Below are 14199 nucleotides of genomic sequence, written 5' to 3'. Positions count from 1 at the left end.
ATTTTAATCTCAGAATTTTGACTTTTCTCTCAGAATTCTAACTAGTCAGAATTCTAACTAGTTAGAATTCTGACTAGTTAGAATTCTGACATCAATCTCAGAATCCTTCCCCCCCCCCCCCCCCCCCCCAGTGGCCCTAATCCCCTCCCGTAGAGTTAGCACACTGTAGTTTGTTTTACAGGATGTCTCTCAATTTAGAATAACATAAATTCACATCAAATACATATCCAAAATCTGATTTAACAATTGAGAACTTGCATATATTTCCAGTTTATTAAATACCACTGAGCAGTCCTTACCTTTAACTAGGTATTCCTGTCCTGACCTGTCTTTCTTTCTCCATCTCTGAGTGAAGTTAGCTGGACATTAGCTAGCTAGCAGACAAGTTGCACACATAGCCATGGAAGTGATTGAATTCAATGACTTGACTTCAATGGGTGAGTGAATATTTTCAGCAATATAGTATGTCACAGTTCATCAAAACTTCACCAAAATGCTCCACCCACAAGTTGGCGCTAGCTCTACGCAGTCACTGGGCTGCATCTCCATCCTGCCTGTAGAACTTTGTATTTGGCCACACACATAGCAACTCAAGAACAGATGAGAAACAAAGTCATCTACCAGTCTGGAAATGGTTAAAAACCATTTCCCAGGCTTTGGGACTCCAGTGAATCACAGTGAGAGCCATTATTCACTAATAGAGACAATTTGGAACAGTGGTGAACCTTCCCAAGAGTGGCCAGCTTGCCAAAATCACTCCAGAAGTACACTCACAAGTCATCCAGGAGGCCACAAAAGAAACCAGAAAAACATCAAAAGAACTGCAGGCCTCACTTATTTCAGTTAAAGTCGGAGTTCATGATTCAACAATAAGAAAGCAACTGGGCAAAAATGGCATCCATTGGAGACTTGGCGAAAACCACTCCTGACCAAAAAAACCACACAGAGTCTTTTAGGTAAAAATTCTGTGGACTACAAGACTAAAGTTGGACTTTTTGGAAAGTTTAAGTTCTGTTACATTTTACATAAAACTAACACAGCATTTCATAGAAAGAGCATTAAAGCAACAATCAAACATGTTGGTGATAGTGTGATGGTCAGAGGCTGCTTTGCCACTTCAGGACCTGGACAATTTGCCGTAATTGATGAATGTTCTGTTTTCTACCAGAAAATCCTAAAAGAGGATTTCCACCAGTTTGTGTCCTAAAGCTCAAGCTCACTTGGTTTATGCAGTGGGACAATGATCCGAAACATACAGGCAAGTCCATCTCTGAATGGCTCACAAAACAAACGGTAGGTTTTGGAGTGAAAAAAGTCTGAACTGAGTCCAATTGACATGTTTTGGCATGAAGTTAAACAAGCCATTTATGCTTGAAAACTGCAATGCAATTTGCAAATTCTGTAAAGAAGAGTGGGGCAAAATTCTTCCACAACAATTTGAAAGACTCGCCAGTTATCATAAATGTTTGCAGTTCTGGGTTAGGGCAGTTAGGGTTAGTCCTCATGATATAAACGAGAAGAAAGTTCATCATGCAATGTCACAGATTTCTCTCTAGACTAACTGACAATACCACTTCTATCTTGAGGTGTCAACCAGTCAAGCCAGAATGTGCCCATCTTATTGTCAATAAGTAAGGCTGGAGTTATTCGACTGTTTAATGAATTCAGACATACCAGTGACATCGCGTCACCCCCGTCAACGAACACCTCAGTGGCTTCAGCCTCTACAGATGGCAAGAACATCCCTGCCGTACAACTATGGCAGTGTAAGAAAATGAGTGAACATCTGACATAACTGGAGTAGAGCAATGACAGATAAATCAAATCAAATCAAATCACTTTTATTGTCACATCACATGTGCAGGCACACTGGCACAGCACATGCGAGTGAAATTCTTGTGTGCGAGCCCCACAAGCAACAGAGATGTGCAAACACAACAACACAAACGAGCAAAATACAAGAATGGCCAACCTGAAACTAATAAATATATGTACAATATATAATAGTGTATGCATTTCTGGATGTGTATACTAAATATTTTCCTACGTGTGTGTGTGTGTGTGTGTGTGTGTGTGTGTGTGTGTGTGTGTGTGTGTGTATACACATTTTTACAAATTAAATAGTAAAAAATAATAATAATAATAATAATAATAATAATAATAATAATAATAAAATATATAAAATATACAGAGTTGAATATGTGCAAAACAAGTGGCATTTATATACAGTATGGAGTGCATAATGTTGAAGTTCCAGTAGTGAAGCTGAGGTGTCTATGACGTGTTCAGCAGTCTGATGGCCTGATGGAAAAAGCTGTCTCTCAGTCTGCTGGTACGGGACCGGATGCTGCAGAACCTCCTTCCTGATGGAAGCAGTCTGAACAGTTTATGGCTGGGGTGACTGGAGTCCTTGATGATCCTCCCCGCTTTCCTCAGGCAGCGCTTCCTGTAGATGTCTTGGAGGGAGGGAAGCTCACCTCCAATTATCCGTTCAGAGCACCGCACTACTCGCTGGAGAGCTTTGCAGTTGTAGGCGGTGCTGTTGCCATACCAGGTGGTGATGCATCCAGTGAGGATGCTCTCAATGGCACAGTGATAGAAGGTCCTGAGGATGCGGGGGCTCATGCCGAATCTTTTCAGTCTCCTGAGAAAGAAGAGGCGCTGCTGCGCCTTCTTCACTGTTTTGTTTGTGTGTACTGACCACGTAAGATCCTCAGCCAGATGTACACCAAGGAACCGGAAGCTGCTCACTCTCTCCACAGCAGCGCCGTTGATGGTGATGGGGGTGTGTACTTCTCTGCACCTCCGGAAGTCCACTATCAACTCCTTTGTCTTTGCGACGTTGAGGGTGAGATGGTTGTCTTGACACCAGTGGGTCAGGGCGCTGACCTCCTCCCTGTAAGCCGTCTCATCACCGTTGGTGATAAGACCCACCACTGTAGTGTTGTCTGCAAACTTCACAATGATGTTGGAGCTGTTAGTGGCTGTGCAGTCGTAGGTGTAGAGTGAGTACAGGAGAGGGCTCAGTACACACCCCTGTGGAGCACCAGTGTTCAGTGTGATGGGGGATGAGGTGATGCTGCCCAGTCTGACCACCTGGCGTCTGTCAGACAGGAAGCTAAGGATCCAGCTGCAGAGGGAGCTGCTCAGTCCTAGATCCTGCAGTTTCCTGTCCAGCTTCGAGGGAACGATGGTATTGAATGCTGAGCTGTAATCTACAAACAGCATTCTCACATACGTGTCTCTCTTCTCCAGGTGTGACAGGGCAGTGTGTAGTGTCAGGGCTATGGCATCATCAGTGGACCTGTTGTGGCGGTATGCAAACTGTAGAGGGTCCAGTGAGTCGGGTAGTGCAGAGCAGATGAAGTCCCTGACCAGCTTCTCGAAGCATTTGCTTACGATGGGGGTCAGGGCTACAGGTCGCCAGTCGTTCAATGAGGAGATGGTGGAGGATTTGGGTACAGGGACGATGGTGGCCATTTTGAAGCAGGCTGGGACTACAGACAGAGAGAGGGAAAGGTTGAAGATGTGCGTGAACACTCCAGCCAGCTGAGCCGCGCATGACCTGAGGACGCGGCCGGGAATCCCGTCCGGACCAGTAGCTTTGCGTGCGTTCACCTTCCTGAAGCACTTCCGCACATCCTCCTCAGACACAGTGTGCGTGTAAACAACAATAAACCTCTTGTTCTACATTAGTGCTAAAAAATATAAGGTCACTGGGGTCAGAGTCCCCAGAAGAGACCTAGTGTCACCTGAATGGAAAAGTACACAATAATGATGGTCCTCACTTAAGAGGTCTGTCTGCTAACTTATGGATTAAATGCTGTATTGCTATTGTCTGAGTGACATTTTCTTTGAATTTCCCTGGATTATCTTGTATTTTCAGCTTTTGAGTCTACACAAGACATCGCTAAAACATTAGAAACTAGATAAGCAGCAACCAGCACCCACAATGAATACAGATTTATGAAATTCATCCCTCATTTTATTGAGCGTCTTACCTAGCTGTGTCAAGGATGCATGTAATTAAAGCTCTTATATATGCAGTCTGTGAAGTTTGTTTACACATGGAATTTGCAAAGAGGGTTACCGAAGATGATCCTACTGTATTTTGTCATAACCATGTGCCGTCACATGGTGGCAATGCAGCATAATCAATGATGCATGGCCGGCATTGGTACCATTGCCGTCTCTGTTTCTGCAGATAAGAATGTTTCATGACAAAGCTGTTGTCCCTTTCCTTTACGCTGGATGTCACTATTGGATCAGCTGTTTGTGCAAAACTGTTATGCTGACCTTCACATCCCCTCCCCCAATCTGCCTGCCAGGTCTGCACCATCATGTGTGCTGAGGCAGAAGCATGCATGTGTGAATGAGGCTGTCTGCTGCTCCACCTCCTCCCCGTCTCCCTCCTTCACCATCCTTTGCGCTGCATTTTCCTGCAGGAGACTCGTCACTGTGGCTGAGGCTGTCACAGCCATAACAGCTTCAGCATCAGCATCATTTCCTCATCTGTCTCAGCAGCATCCACTCCATCCTGGAGAGCATTCATTTTTCACAAGCGCACACCCCCTTTTACCTCTCTTTCCTCTAGATTTTTAACTCACATCCTAGGTTCGTTTACCCTGTCGCATCTCCCTCTTCCCTTCTGCTCAACTCAACAGTCTCCCTCACCACCATCCACTCTTCCATAGCACCGCTCAGCAAAAAGCAGGCAAGCTGTCTCTTCTTCCTACAAAAGCGTCTCTTAGCTGGACAGCTGGTCTTCCACTGTCCCTCTGGAGGATGATCCTGTGGATGAAGACAGAGGAGATGGCCCTCGGTGAGCTGCTAGTGAGACTGAGGACCGTCACCCAAAGCATAGGTGGGTGGCAACGACACAATCGGAAGCAGCTCTTGTCTCTGGTCATTGTATTTTTTGCTTGCTGAGGATGTTGCATGTTGATCTTAAACATAGACATAGGTGAAAATACTATTACTAAAATGCAGACACAGTAAGAGACATATTATTCCTTTGCCTTGATGGAATCAAGTCCAAATGGACATCAAAACAAAAGCAGTTTACAAAGCCAATGCAGAATCACAATGTCGAAGCGTGTTGTACAGGAAACCACACAAGCTTGAATGTGCTGCTGTTCATGATCATTCTGCCTCAAGACATGCAGGTGCTTAGTCGGAATACGATTTTATCCTCTGAAATAAAATCTGGTTCATGCTGACATTAAAGAGATATTAAAGTATTTACAATGCGGATAAACAGAAATACTATTGCATGAAAAGCTGTCTCATTTTTTTACAGAAACGCAGGCTGTACACAGGGTGGTTTGTGTTGTGATACACTACCTCACTAACCCCAATTGTAGTACTCCACCCTAGAAAACTATAGTGTGTGGAATATGTCTGATTAGCAAAAGTGTTTTTAAAAAATGAGACACAATGACCTTCCTCTGTAACCGTAGAATGATTATTTAACATAACCTTTTCATTTCCGAATATTCGCACGGTTTCTTTTACTGATTTTGCTGTTAGGTCTGCCTTCCTGAGCTCCCCTCATGGTGTTTTTGTGGTTAGACGGCTTTTTTTCTACTCTATATATGACGTTCTCCTGCTTTTGCAGCTTCTTGATTTATCGCCACCAAATCAAGGACAGACGTTTCTCCTGTGCTAAATTAATGCCACTGATGTGATTTGTGATCTTTGCTTCTGGTCCCTTTTGATCCATTTATAGAGATCTCCCCTAATCCACTCACTGCCAGCACACAACCACTCTAATAAGCATGAACGCACACATGCACAGCCTGCACAGACAACCTGCCAAACACTTGGGTGTGTTAATATTTTATTTAATGTTTGTAAAACCTTACTTAGAAAAGACTACCCTAAAGAGTTATAGCTTTCAGACCCTCATTTCATTTTGCACCTGTACATGTCAAGCTAAAGTGAGAGGAAATAATGTTTTACTAAGTGCATTTACTGGTTTCCCCTTTGCATGGTTTCATTTTTAAGATGATGAAAGCATGGCAGTAGTGAGTGGGTGGACTTGACTAAGGAGGGGGGACTTGGCTATGCCCAGGCTAGAGGAATGAAAATGCAAAGACTCTAAAGGCAAATCAAGAATTGCATCACTCTACTTAGCTAAAATCAAAATGAAAATAAGGTCATATTGTTCCTGGGGTTTTTTAAGTTTGCAATACTATCCTAAAACTGTACATTAATCCAGTCCCTGGTAGCTGTTTATAAAGAAGTGTGACAGGAATTCGCTGTGGCAGGAGAATGAGAGCAGCAATCGGCTCAGAGAGGAGAGTAACGCTGATCACAGAAGACAGCAGAGAGGAAGGGAGAGTGAGGAAAAGGGAGATTCGGGGAATTGAGTCAGCTAAGGATGCATAGGATTTAGCATCATCTAACTTGAAGAACTGTTTTTTTCTTCTTGTTTTTCTCTGATCCATTCTCTGATGGATGTTGCATTGTACACTGTAGAAAGCTGAAGTATTAATTGCTTTTTTTTTGTCCCTTGGGGAATACTGCACTCCTGTCTGTTTCAACTTCTGGCTGCTGGCTGTCTTTGCAACGTCATTAGCATGAGTGCAACACAACGTGATATAAACCAAAAACATCTATTTGGATCATGACCTGTAGCTGAGTGCATTTTCCTTTTTTGGTAAAGATGATGGGTGATCCAGTTCATTCGTCAGTGTAGTAAGCTGTGGGTAGACAAGAGTCGTTTTTTACAGCTTATTCAAGGGAGAGAGAAAATAAAATATTGGGTAAATGGTAGCTTTTCCTAAATGCAATTAAATAAAGCTAACGGATTTTGATCAGATTGTTGCGAATTACACTTATACAGGTAATAAACCAAAATATTAGACACATCAAAACTTTGACCTGATGATGGTGCTAGAATACAGGTTAAAGGATCACCACGGTAATCATTCTAAGGGACGTGTGCGTGGGTCTTTGTGTAGGTGTGTGAGCCTTTATGGCAGTTTATTAAATACTTAGATGTTCACTCACAAAATCACAATTAAAGACACCTGTTGTTTTCGTACAGGAAGTCATGGGATCACTAGCGTCATGTGTAAACCATGAAATTTCATGGCAGTCCTTTTAACAATTGTGGTTTTCTAGTACAATAACACTGATGAACCAATCCACAGCACCATGCTCAGTAATTTAATTGGCAGAACCATTAGTCAGTTAACTGAAAGGAAAACAGTAGGTTAACTACGAATATAATACTTAGAGCCATAATCACTGGAAGCCTCTTTCTGACTTTCTAACTGGGCATTTGACCTACTTCCAGCTGATTTAAAAGGACACATCTAGTTCACTGAGTCACAGGTGTCGGCTTTTCCAGCAGGAATGTGTTCTTCTGCAGCTGGTGAAGCTTAGGGGGGCTGTTTCTTTATTTTTTATTTATCGTGCAGCACACGCATGCAAGCCAAGTGGAAGAGGCTTATTATATATTGCGTGGGGGAGTTTATGGCTTGGAAGGAGCTGACTCTCATGAACCTTTGCTTGAAAGCAGTCCATCTATCCCATGAGTATGGTTACATTTTGATAATGGTCATTTGTAACTGAGCAGATTTTTCACTGTTTCATTGATGGAACATTAACTCAACAAGGAGGTGTATAAATCAAATACTATATTGTGTCAGGTTCCTTTTTAAGCTAAAGGTCAATGGTTCATTCTGCCCTAAGTGGGCTATGCTGTTCATCCTTAAAGGCAGAGCAGGTGTATAACCAGATGGATCCAGCAGGCAACTATCAGCTTCCAGCTAGCCAGCCATGCTCAGAGAGATATAGTACCTAGGGATAGCAAGAGTGGTAGTAAAAGCATTCTAAATTTGTCTTTTGCTAGTTACAATTACTGTTTCATGTAAAACAAAATCTAATGTATCACTATATATATCCACCACTTTTATTACATTAGTCTTGATACAGCCTCTGCCACCACATCAGATCAATTGCTCTGGGCTCCTTTGATCAGCTCCATCACCTAGTGGGGGTGGGGGGTCATAGTTTGGTCCCGCCTTCACTGTTGTGATTGGTGTGGGGGTAGGGACAGGCTTAGGGCGTCGGGGGGTTCCCCGGAGGCATCTTCCTTGGGGGGCTCAACCCGGGGTAGCGGTCATGTCCGGTTAGGGGCTCTGTTGGCTCTCAGGTGACTGTTTCCTCGCGGCTGCGTGCAGCGGGGCTAGGGGAGGGTCTGTGCTGACGGACATGGGTTACTGACCTGGTAGCCTGGCTGCCCCTGGGTGGGTCCGGGATGGGCGTGAGGTTCTGGGGGCGCTCCGTCTCTGGGCTGGGACCCGGACCGGGCCTCGGGGGCTTGGGTCCTGGTTGGTGTGTTGCCGGGGTTGTGGGCAGGTGGGTGCATGGGGGCCCAGCCCTGGAGCAGGGTGCCGCCGGTGCATCGAGCCACCTGGGGGGCTCTTCAACTGGTGGGGGAGATTGTCACATCTTGCAGGAGCTTTCCTCTCCTCAGGAGCTCCCTCTGCAGGAGGGGGAGATACAGGAGAGGTGGAGGAAGATCTCAGCCTGGGTGTTTATTGTCTTATGTAGTCTGGAAGATGAGTGGATGGTGGGGTGGGTGCAGTTTTCTCTGTGGTGGGGTTGGGTGGACTGTCCCGGGCTCTGTGGGGCCGGGCGGCGCTGCTGCACTGGGCCCCGGTCTGGATGGGCCTGGGCCCCCTTTCCCTGGCGGATCGCGGAGTGTGGGGGTGCCTACTGGGGTCAGCGGGGGAGCTGGCCCCAGGGAGGGGTCACTTGCCCCTCCCTTCCTTTCCTCCCCATCTCCAGCTGCCTCCCTCTTCCCGCTCCACCACAACCACCCACACATGCAGGGCCTTGGAGTAGGGGTATGTCACCAGGGTGCAGAGGAGGCTACCCCCCCCCCCCCCCCCCCCCTCTGTCCCCTTCTGGCTGCCTCTGCCTCAATTTTATCCCACAACTTAGACATTCACATTACTCACACTCTCATTACACATACATATAGGATCTTGGGGGTGGGCACGATGCACGGAGTCCAAAGTACCATCAGGGTGTACACCCCACCCCTGGCATCGTTGCCCACCTCTCAATTTTAAATACACATAGACATTGAGGGCTAGCAGGAGGGACCATGCGCTTACCTGCTGCTCTCTGGCAGGTAGCTCCAAGCCCTCCTGGGTTTTAAATGCACCTTAAAACACACATGCATCAACACTACAATGAGCGGCTGGAGGGAGGTTTGGAGTCTTCTCTCACCCCCATTCTCTGCGACCTGCTGGAGCAGGGGGGCTAGGAGGAGGAGTTGGCCGTCCGACTGCGGTCTGGAGTGTGGAGCCTTCCTGCTGCTGCGGAGTCGGGGCGGTCTGCCTCCCCCCACCGCAGGGAAAAGGGAAACACCACCTGGGTCTGGGTGCAGTTCCCCCCTCCAGAGGCGGGGGCACCTAGACCCGGTTTGTAGAGTACGCTTGGGGAGTGTGATCGTGTGTACAACGTCTCTTTATGTCTGTCTCCACGTTGGTTGAGTGTGGAGTAAGTGCATATGAGAGCATGAGGGTGGGAATGGATGTTTGTATCTGTGTGTGCCTGTATGTCTGTGTCTATATGTCAGGTTGGGTGTCAGGCGCCACCTCTCTGGGGACATCTCAGGCCCTCCAAGGTTTGGAGGCCTATCTCCCCCTACCACCACTTCCCCTGCCAGTGGCGGACCCCCTCAGACATCGGTGCGTTGGTGGTTCTTTGTGTCCGGGGATGGGCGTCCAGGTACACACCGGCTCACTCCTTGGCGGCCGCTTATCGGGGCCTGGAGCCTGGGGCTCGCTCGGGCCACTTCGGAGGTGGGGTGCCCCCGGCCTCTCAGCCTGGGGCTCGGTCACTCAGGCGCAGCTGGCTGCCGGCGGAGCTCACGGGCGCGTCACTGCAACTCCCCCTGGCTTCTGCTCCGCGGCTGCTGAGTGAGCCCTCATCTGGGACTCTCCTCAGCTCTTTCCGGGACAGTGGCGCAGCTGCCCCTCTGTTGGTCTTCCTTGGTCTCTTGTGTTCTGGGGGCCTCTGGATGTCTGGAGTTTTGATCTCCTCCACACCTGCTTCATGCCCTGGAGGACGGGGCTGTGGCCCCCCCACACCCTCTAGCAGATCATTACATGAAGGAACCTTTTAAAAAAAACAACAACAAGCGCGTCCATGCTCACAGGTGTACACACGGGTGATCACACCCACAAACTACACCCTTTTTGGCTCCTACCTCAAAGCACACTGTGTTCTGTTGATCTTATGTGCTGCACAATAATGTTTAACATTTAGTATTTACTGTCATATTCCCATATATCATTGTGATGTTGTTTATTCTATTACTCTTGTTCTCTTCTGCTTGCTTTCTTTTTTCTTTCTCAGCAGGTGATCCAGGTGATTGATATGTGCATTTTTTTTTCTCTGCCCGTCCCTCTTCTCAGCTGTTTCTCTTTCCCTCTTTCTTTCTCCCCTTCTTTCCCCCAGTCAAGTCTGTCCCGTATTCAGTAAGTGAAAATAAAATAAACAATAAAAGGTGAATCAAATGGACCATTACGGCAAGGCTGGGATGGTCAGTTTGGTAAAGTAAATCCGTTGGGCATCTTTCTTTGCCTTTAGACAACAATTCTGAGGGCAAAAGAGCCAAACGGGACAGGCCAAAAAAATAAATAAATAAAAATAAATTAAAAAAAAAAAAAAAAAAAAATGGGATGGACGTAGAGACCTAAAATTCATTCCAGATACACAATATAACCATCCCTCCCAAACAGTGGTCACAAATCAGTCCAAATGTGTGGTAGTGGGCACATCTGCCATATTGAGATAATCCATCCCACCTCACAGGTGTGCCACATCAGGATGCTGATCTGACATCATGAGTAGTGCACAGGTGTACCTCAGACTGCCCACAACAAAAGGCCACCCTGGAATGTGCAGCTTTTTGCGCTATTGGGGGTCTGGGGACCCAGAACCGGTCAGTATCTGGTGTGACCACCATTTGCCTCATGCAGTGCAACACATCATCGCATGGAGTCTATCAGATTGTCAATTGTGGCCTGTGGAATGTTGGTCCACTCCACTTCAATGGCTGTGCGAGGTTGTTGGATATTCGTGGGAACTGGTACATGCTGTCGTATACGCCGGTCAAGCACATCCCGAACATGCTCAATGGGTGACATGTCCGGTGAGTATGCTGGCCATGCAAGAACTGGGACATTCTCAGCTGCCATCTGCCCTGAACAATGTGAACCATGATTCATCCGTGAAGCGCACACCTCTCCAACGTGCCAGACGCCATCGAATGTGAGCATTTGCCCACACAAGTCTGTTACGGCGACGAGCTGGAGTCAGGTCAAGACCCCGATGAGGACGACGGGCATGCAGTTGAGCGTCCCTGAGACGGTTTCTGACAGTTTGTGCAGAAATTGTTTTGTTGTGCAAACCAATTGTTCCAGCAGCTGTCTGGGTGGCTGGTCTCAGACGATCTTGGAGGTGAACCTGCTGGATGTGGAGGTCCTGGGCTGGTGTGGTTACACGAGGTCTGCGGTTGTGAGGCCGGTTGGATGTGCTGCCATGTTCTCTGAAACGCCTGTGGAGACGGCTTATGGTTGAGAAATGAACATTCAATGCACGGGCGACAGATCTAGTTGACATTCCTGCTGTCAGCATGCCAATTGCACGCTCCCTCATTGCTTGTGGCATCTGTGGCATTTTGCTGTGAGACAAAACTGCACATTCCAGGGTGGCCTTTTGTTGTGGGCAGTCTGAGGTACACCTGTGCACTACTCATGATGTCAGATCAGCATCCTGATGTGGCACACCTGTGAGGTGGGATGGATTATCTCAATATAGCAGATGTGCCCACTACCACACACTTGGACTGATTTGTGACCACTGTTTGGGAGGGATGGTTATATTGTGTATCTGGAATGAATTTTAGGTCTCTACGTCCATCCCATGGGGAATGGGAGCAGTAACAAAGGTGTTGCGTTTATATTTTTGTTGAGTGTATATATATATATATATATATCCACCACTTTGGGATACACTGAAACATTTACTAAATGAGACCATTTTGAACAAAAGTTTCAGTCTGGACGACTGTAGTGTAGAGAAGATTTCAATCTGCAGTGGTTTATATTTAGCAGTGTGGCTGTGTCCTGTGACCTTCCTCTAATGTACATGAAACCCCAGAGGCAGGGACAGAAGCAGTAAGACCTTGACAAAGAATAGAGCATCAGTATAACTTTGATTAAATAGAGAAGAAATCATGAAAGGTGGACCTGAGGTGAAGATGGTGATATGCTGCAACTGCAGTCAGACTTAAAAAGTAGGCCCTATATAGGATTTGTCATTTGTGTAGAAGGGTATCAGCTAAGCCATCAGCTGATCAGCTTGGACTGCAGCTGAGCTTGACTTTGAGAAAATGCAATGCTCGATTTGAGGTCCCCAGACGATGAATCCTAATGGCTTTGGTGATCCCCGGTCAAAGTGTGTGGAGCACAGAAGAAAGCACCATTATTAATAAGTGTGCATTTGTGGTTTTTAGTTAAATGCCCTGACAACTTTTGGAGTTTTTTTCATGACTGTAGACTCTTTACTTATTTGTGCTCTTTGCAGGTTTTACCACATTGGGTTATTGCTTTGGTCTGTATGAAGGAGAGGAAATTTAAGTTGTCAGTTCATCAGTTCATTCCCTGAAGCTCAAGCACACTTGGGTTATCTTTGTCTGATATTAAAATGTATTTAATCTAAAATATGTTAACTGTGAGAAATAAAAAAATAAAAAATAAAAAAACAGGAAGAGAGAGAAAATAAGTTTTCACAGCACTGTATGTAAGTATGTGCCCAAACACCAAAAGGGTAATAGAAAGTTAAGTATAGGAGGTGGAATATGTCATAAATGGGGGATAAGACATGATTAATAAGAAGACAGGGATGGAGGGATGAGGTGGAGATTAGGGCTGAATGTCTGTGATGGCCAAACCCTTGTCCACACTCTGAAGTCAGTAACTCTTGTATTTTCATTTCTTCATTTGAACATAGTAACACACTTTAGTTTCCAATAACTTTATTGATTGGTTTGGATACATCTGTTCTATTTGTGAGCGCGCACATTTAGTTTACTTATGTATTCATATCACTTCATTACTTTGATTTTTGACTAACCTTTTTCTTTTTATTTCTTACCTGCCATCATCCCTGGGAGTTCCTGGACAAAAGATGGTAGCCAGGGTTTGAAACCACTAAATGCAAAAAGGGATAATTGGACCACACCGCCACTTCCTACTGAAGGGGAGAATGTGTGTTTTCTTTCATTTAAAAACAAAGTATTTGTATTAAATTAAATATTTGAGTTTAGGGTTTAATGGTTTTGATTTTCTTCTTTAGTGTTTAGTTTATTAACAAACTAGATTGTACTGCATTGTGTTGTCATTTATGATTGTGTTTGTTTGTTACCCCCTCAGTCATTTGGTTTGTTGTTTGCAGTCGTTGCCTGAGTTCAGTTTTGTTTCTTTGACCTCTTTTATGAGCTCAACATTTATTACTTTTGTAAATATAATTTTGGGGGGTTAAATAAATGAAAACCATATTTTTTTAATAATTCCTGGGACGACTCCTGTTTTTCAACTCGGTCCATCACAATGTCACTGAATAGCAAGCTGAAGTTGTGTGTCCCATCCGCTGTAGGTGCCTCATTGGTATGTGAGAGAGTGCATCTCCCCTCTCATCTCTATTCTAAGCCTATAAAGTGCAAGCTGCCTTTTTGCTTGCCAGCCAAACACTCACACAAAACCCACAAATAAACCCAAGCCTGCCAATAAGCAACCTCCTCTCCACTGGGTTTGCTCCTCCTCGGTTTCAGGCAACATAGTAACAAGAAACTTTTTAACTGTTGCCATAAAGTTTATGGGGTTTTTTCTTGTTTTTTTTGCTGGGTTTTTTGTTTTTTAAGTCTTACAGGTGATTGGCTTTAGCGCAGTAGTTTTTTGCACTGTGAATTTAATGCATGGAGGAATCCTGTGAGATAGAGGGAAAGAAAAGGTAGATTAGTTCAGGAGCAGAGGAGTATAATTAGCCTAAACAGCAGAAGGGGATTTATGCTCTGCCGGCTGCCCTCTGCTTCTGCTGCCTTCCACCCTCCTCCCCTCTTGTCCTTCCTTGGAAAGCATTGCTTCTCTCAGTTGTCAATAGTTCCAC

General features: G+C 45.5%; 1 protein-coding gene across 1 annotated transcript in view; it reads left to right on the top strand.

Annotated features, from left to right (window-relative positions):
- The first annotated feature begins 4344 nt into the window (after positions 1-4344).
- mcf2lb (mcf.2 cell line derived transforming sequence-like b) overlaps positions 4345-14199 on the top strand; it is a 49338-nt gene continuing 39483 nt past the window's right edge. The window contains exon 1 of the mRNA XM_076874794.1: positions 4345-4864. Coding sequence (XP_076730909.1) covers positions 4786-4864 — 79 coding nt within the window. The 5' untranslated portion in view covers positions 4345-4785. The remainder of the gene's footprint in view (positions 4865-14199) is intronic.

This window comes from Maylandia zebra, linkage group LG16 (assembly GCF_041146795.1).
Source record: "Maylandia zebra isolate NMK-2024a linkage group LG16, Mzebra_GT3a, whole genome shotgun sequence".
NCBI lineage: Eukaryota > Metazoa > Chordata > Actinopteri > Cichliformes > Cichlidae > Maylandia > Maylandia zebra.
Note: the sequence above shows the minus strand (reverse complement) of the source record. Positions and strands in the feature narration are given on the sequence as shown.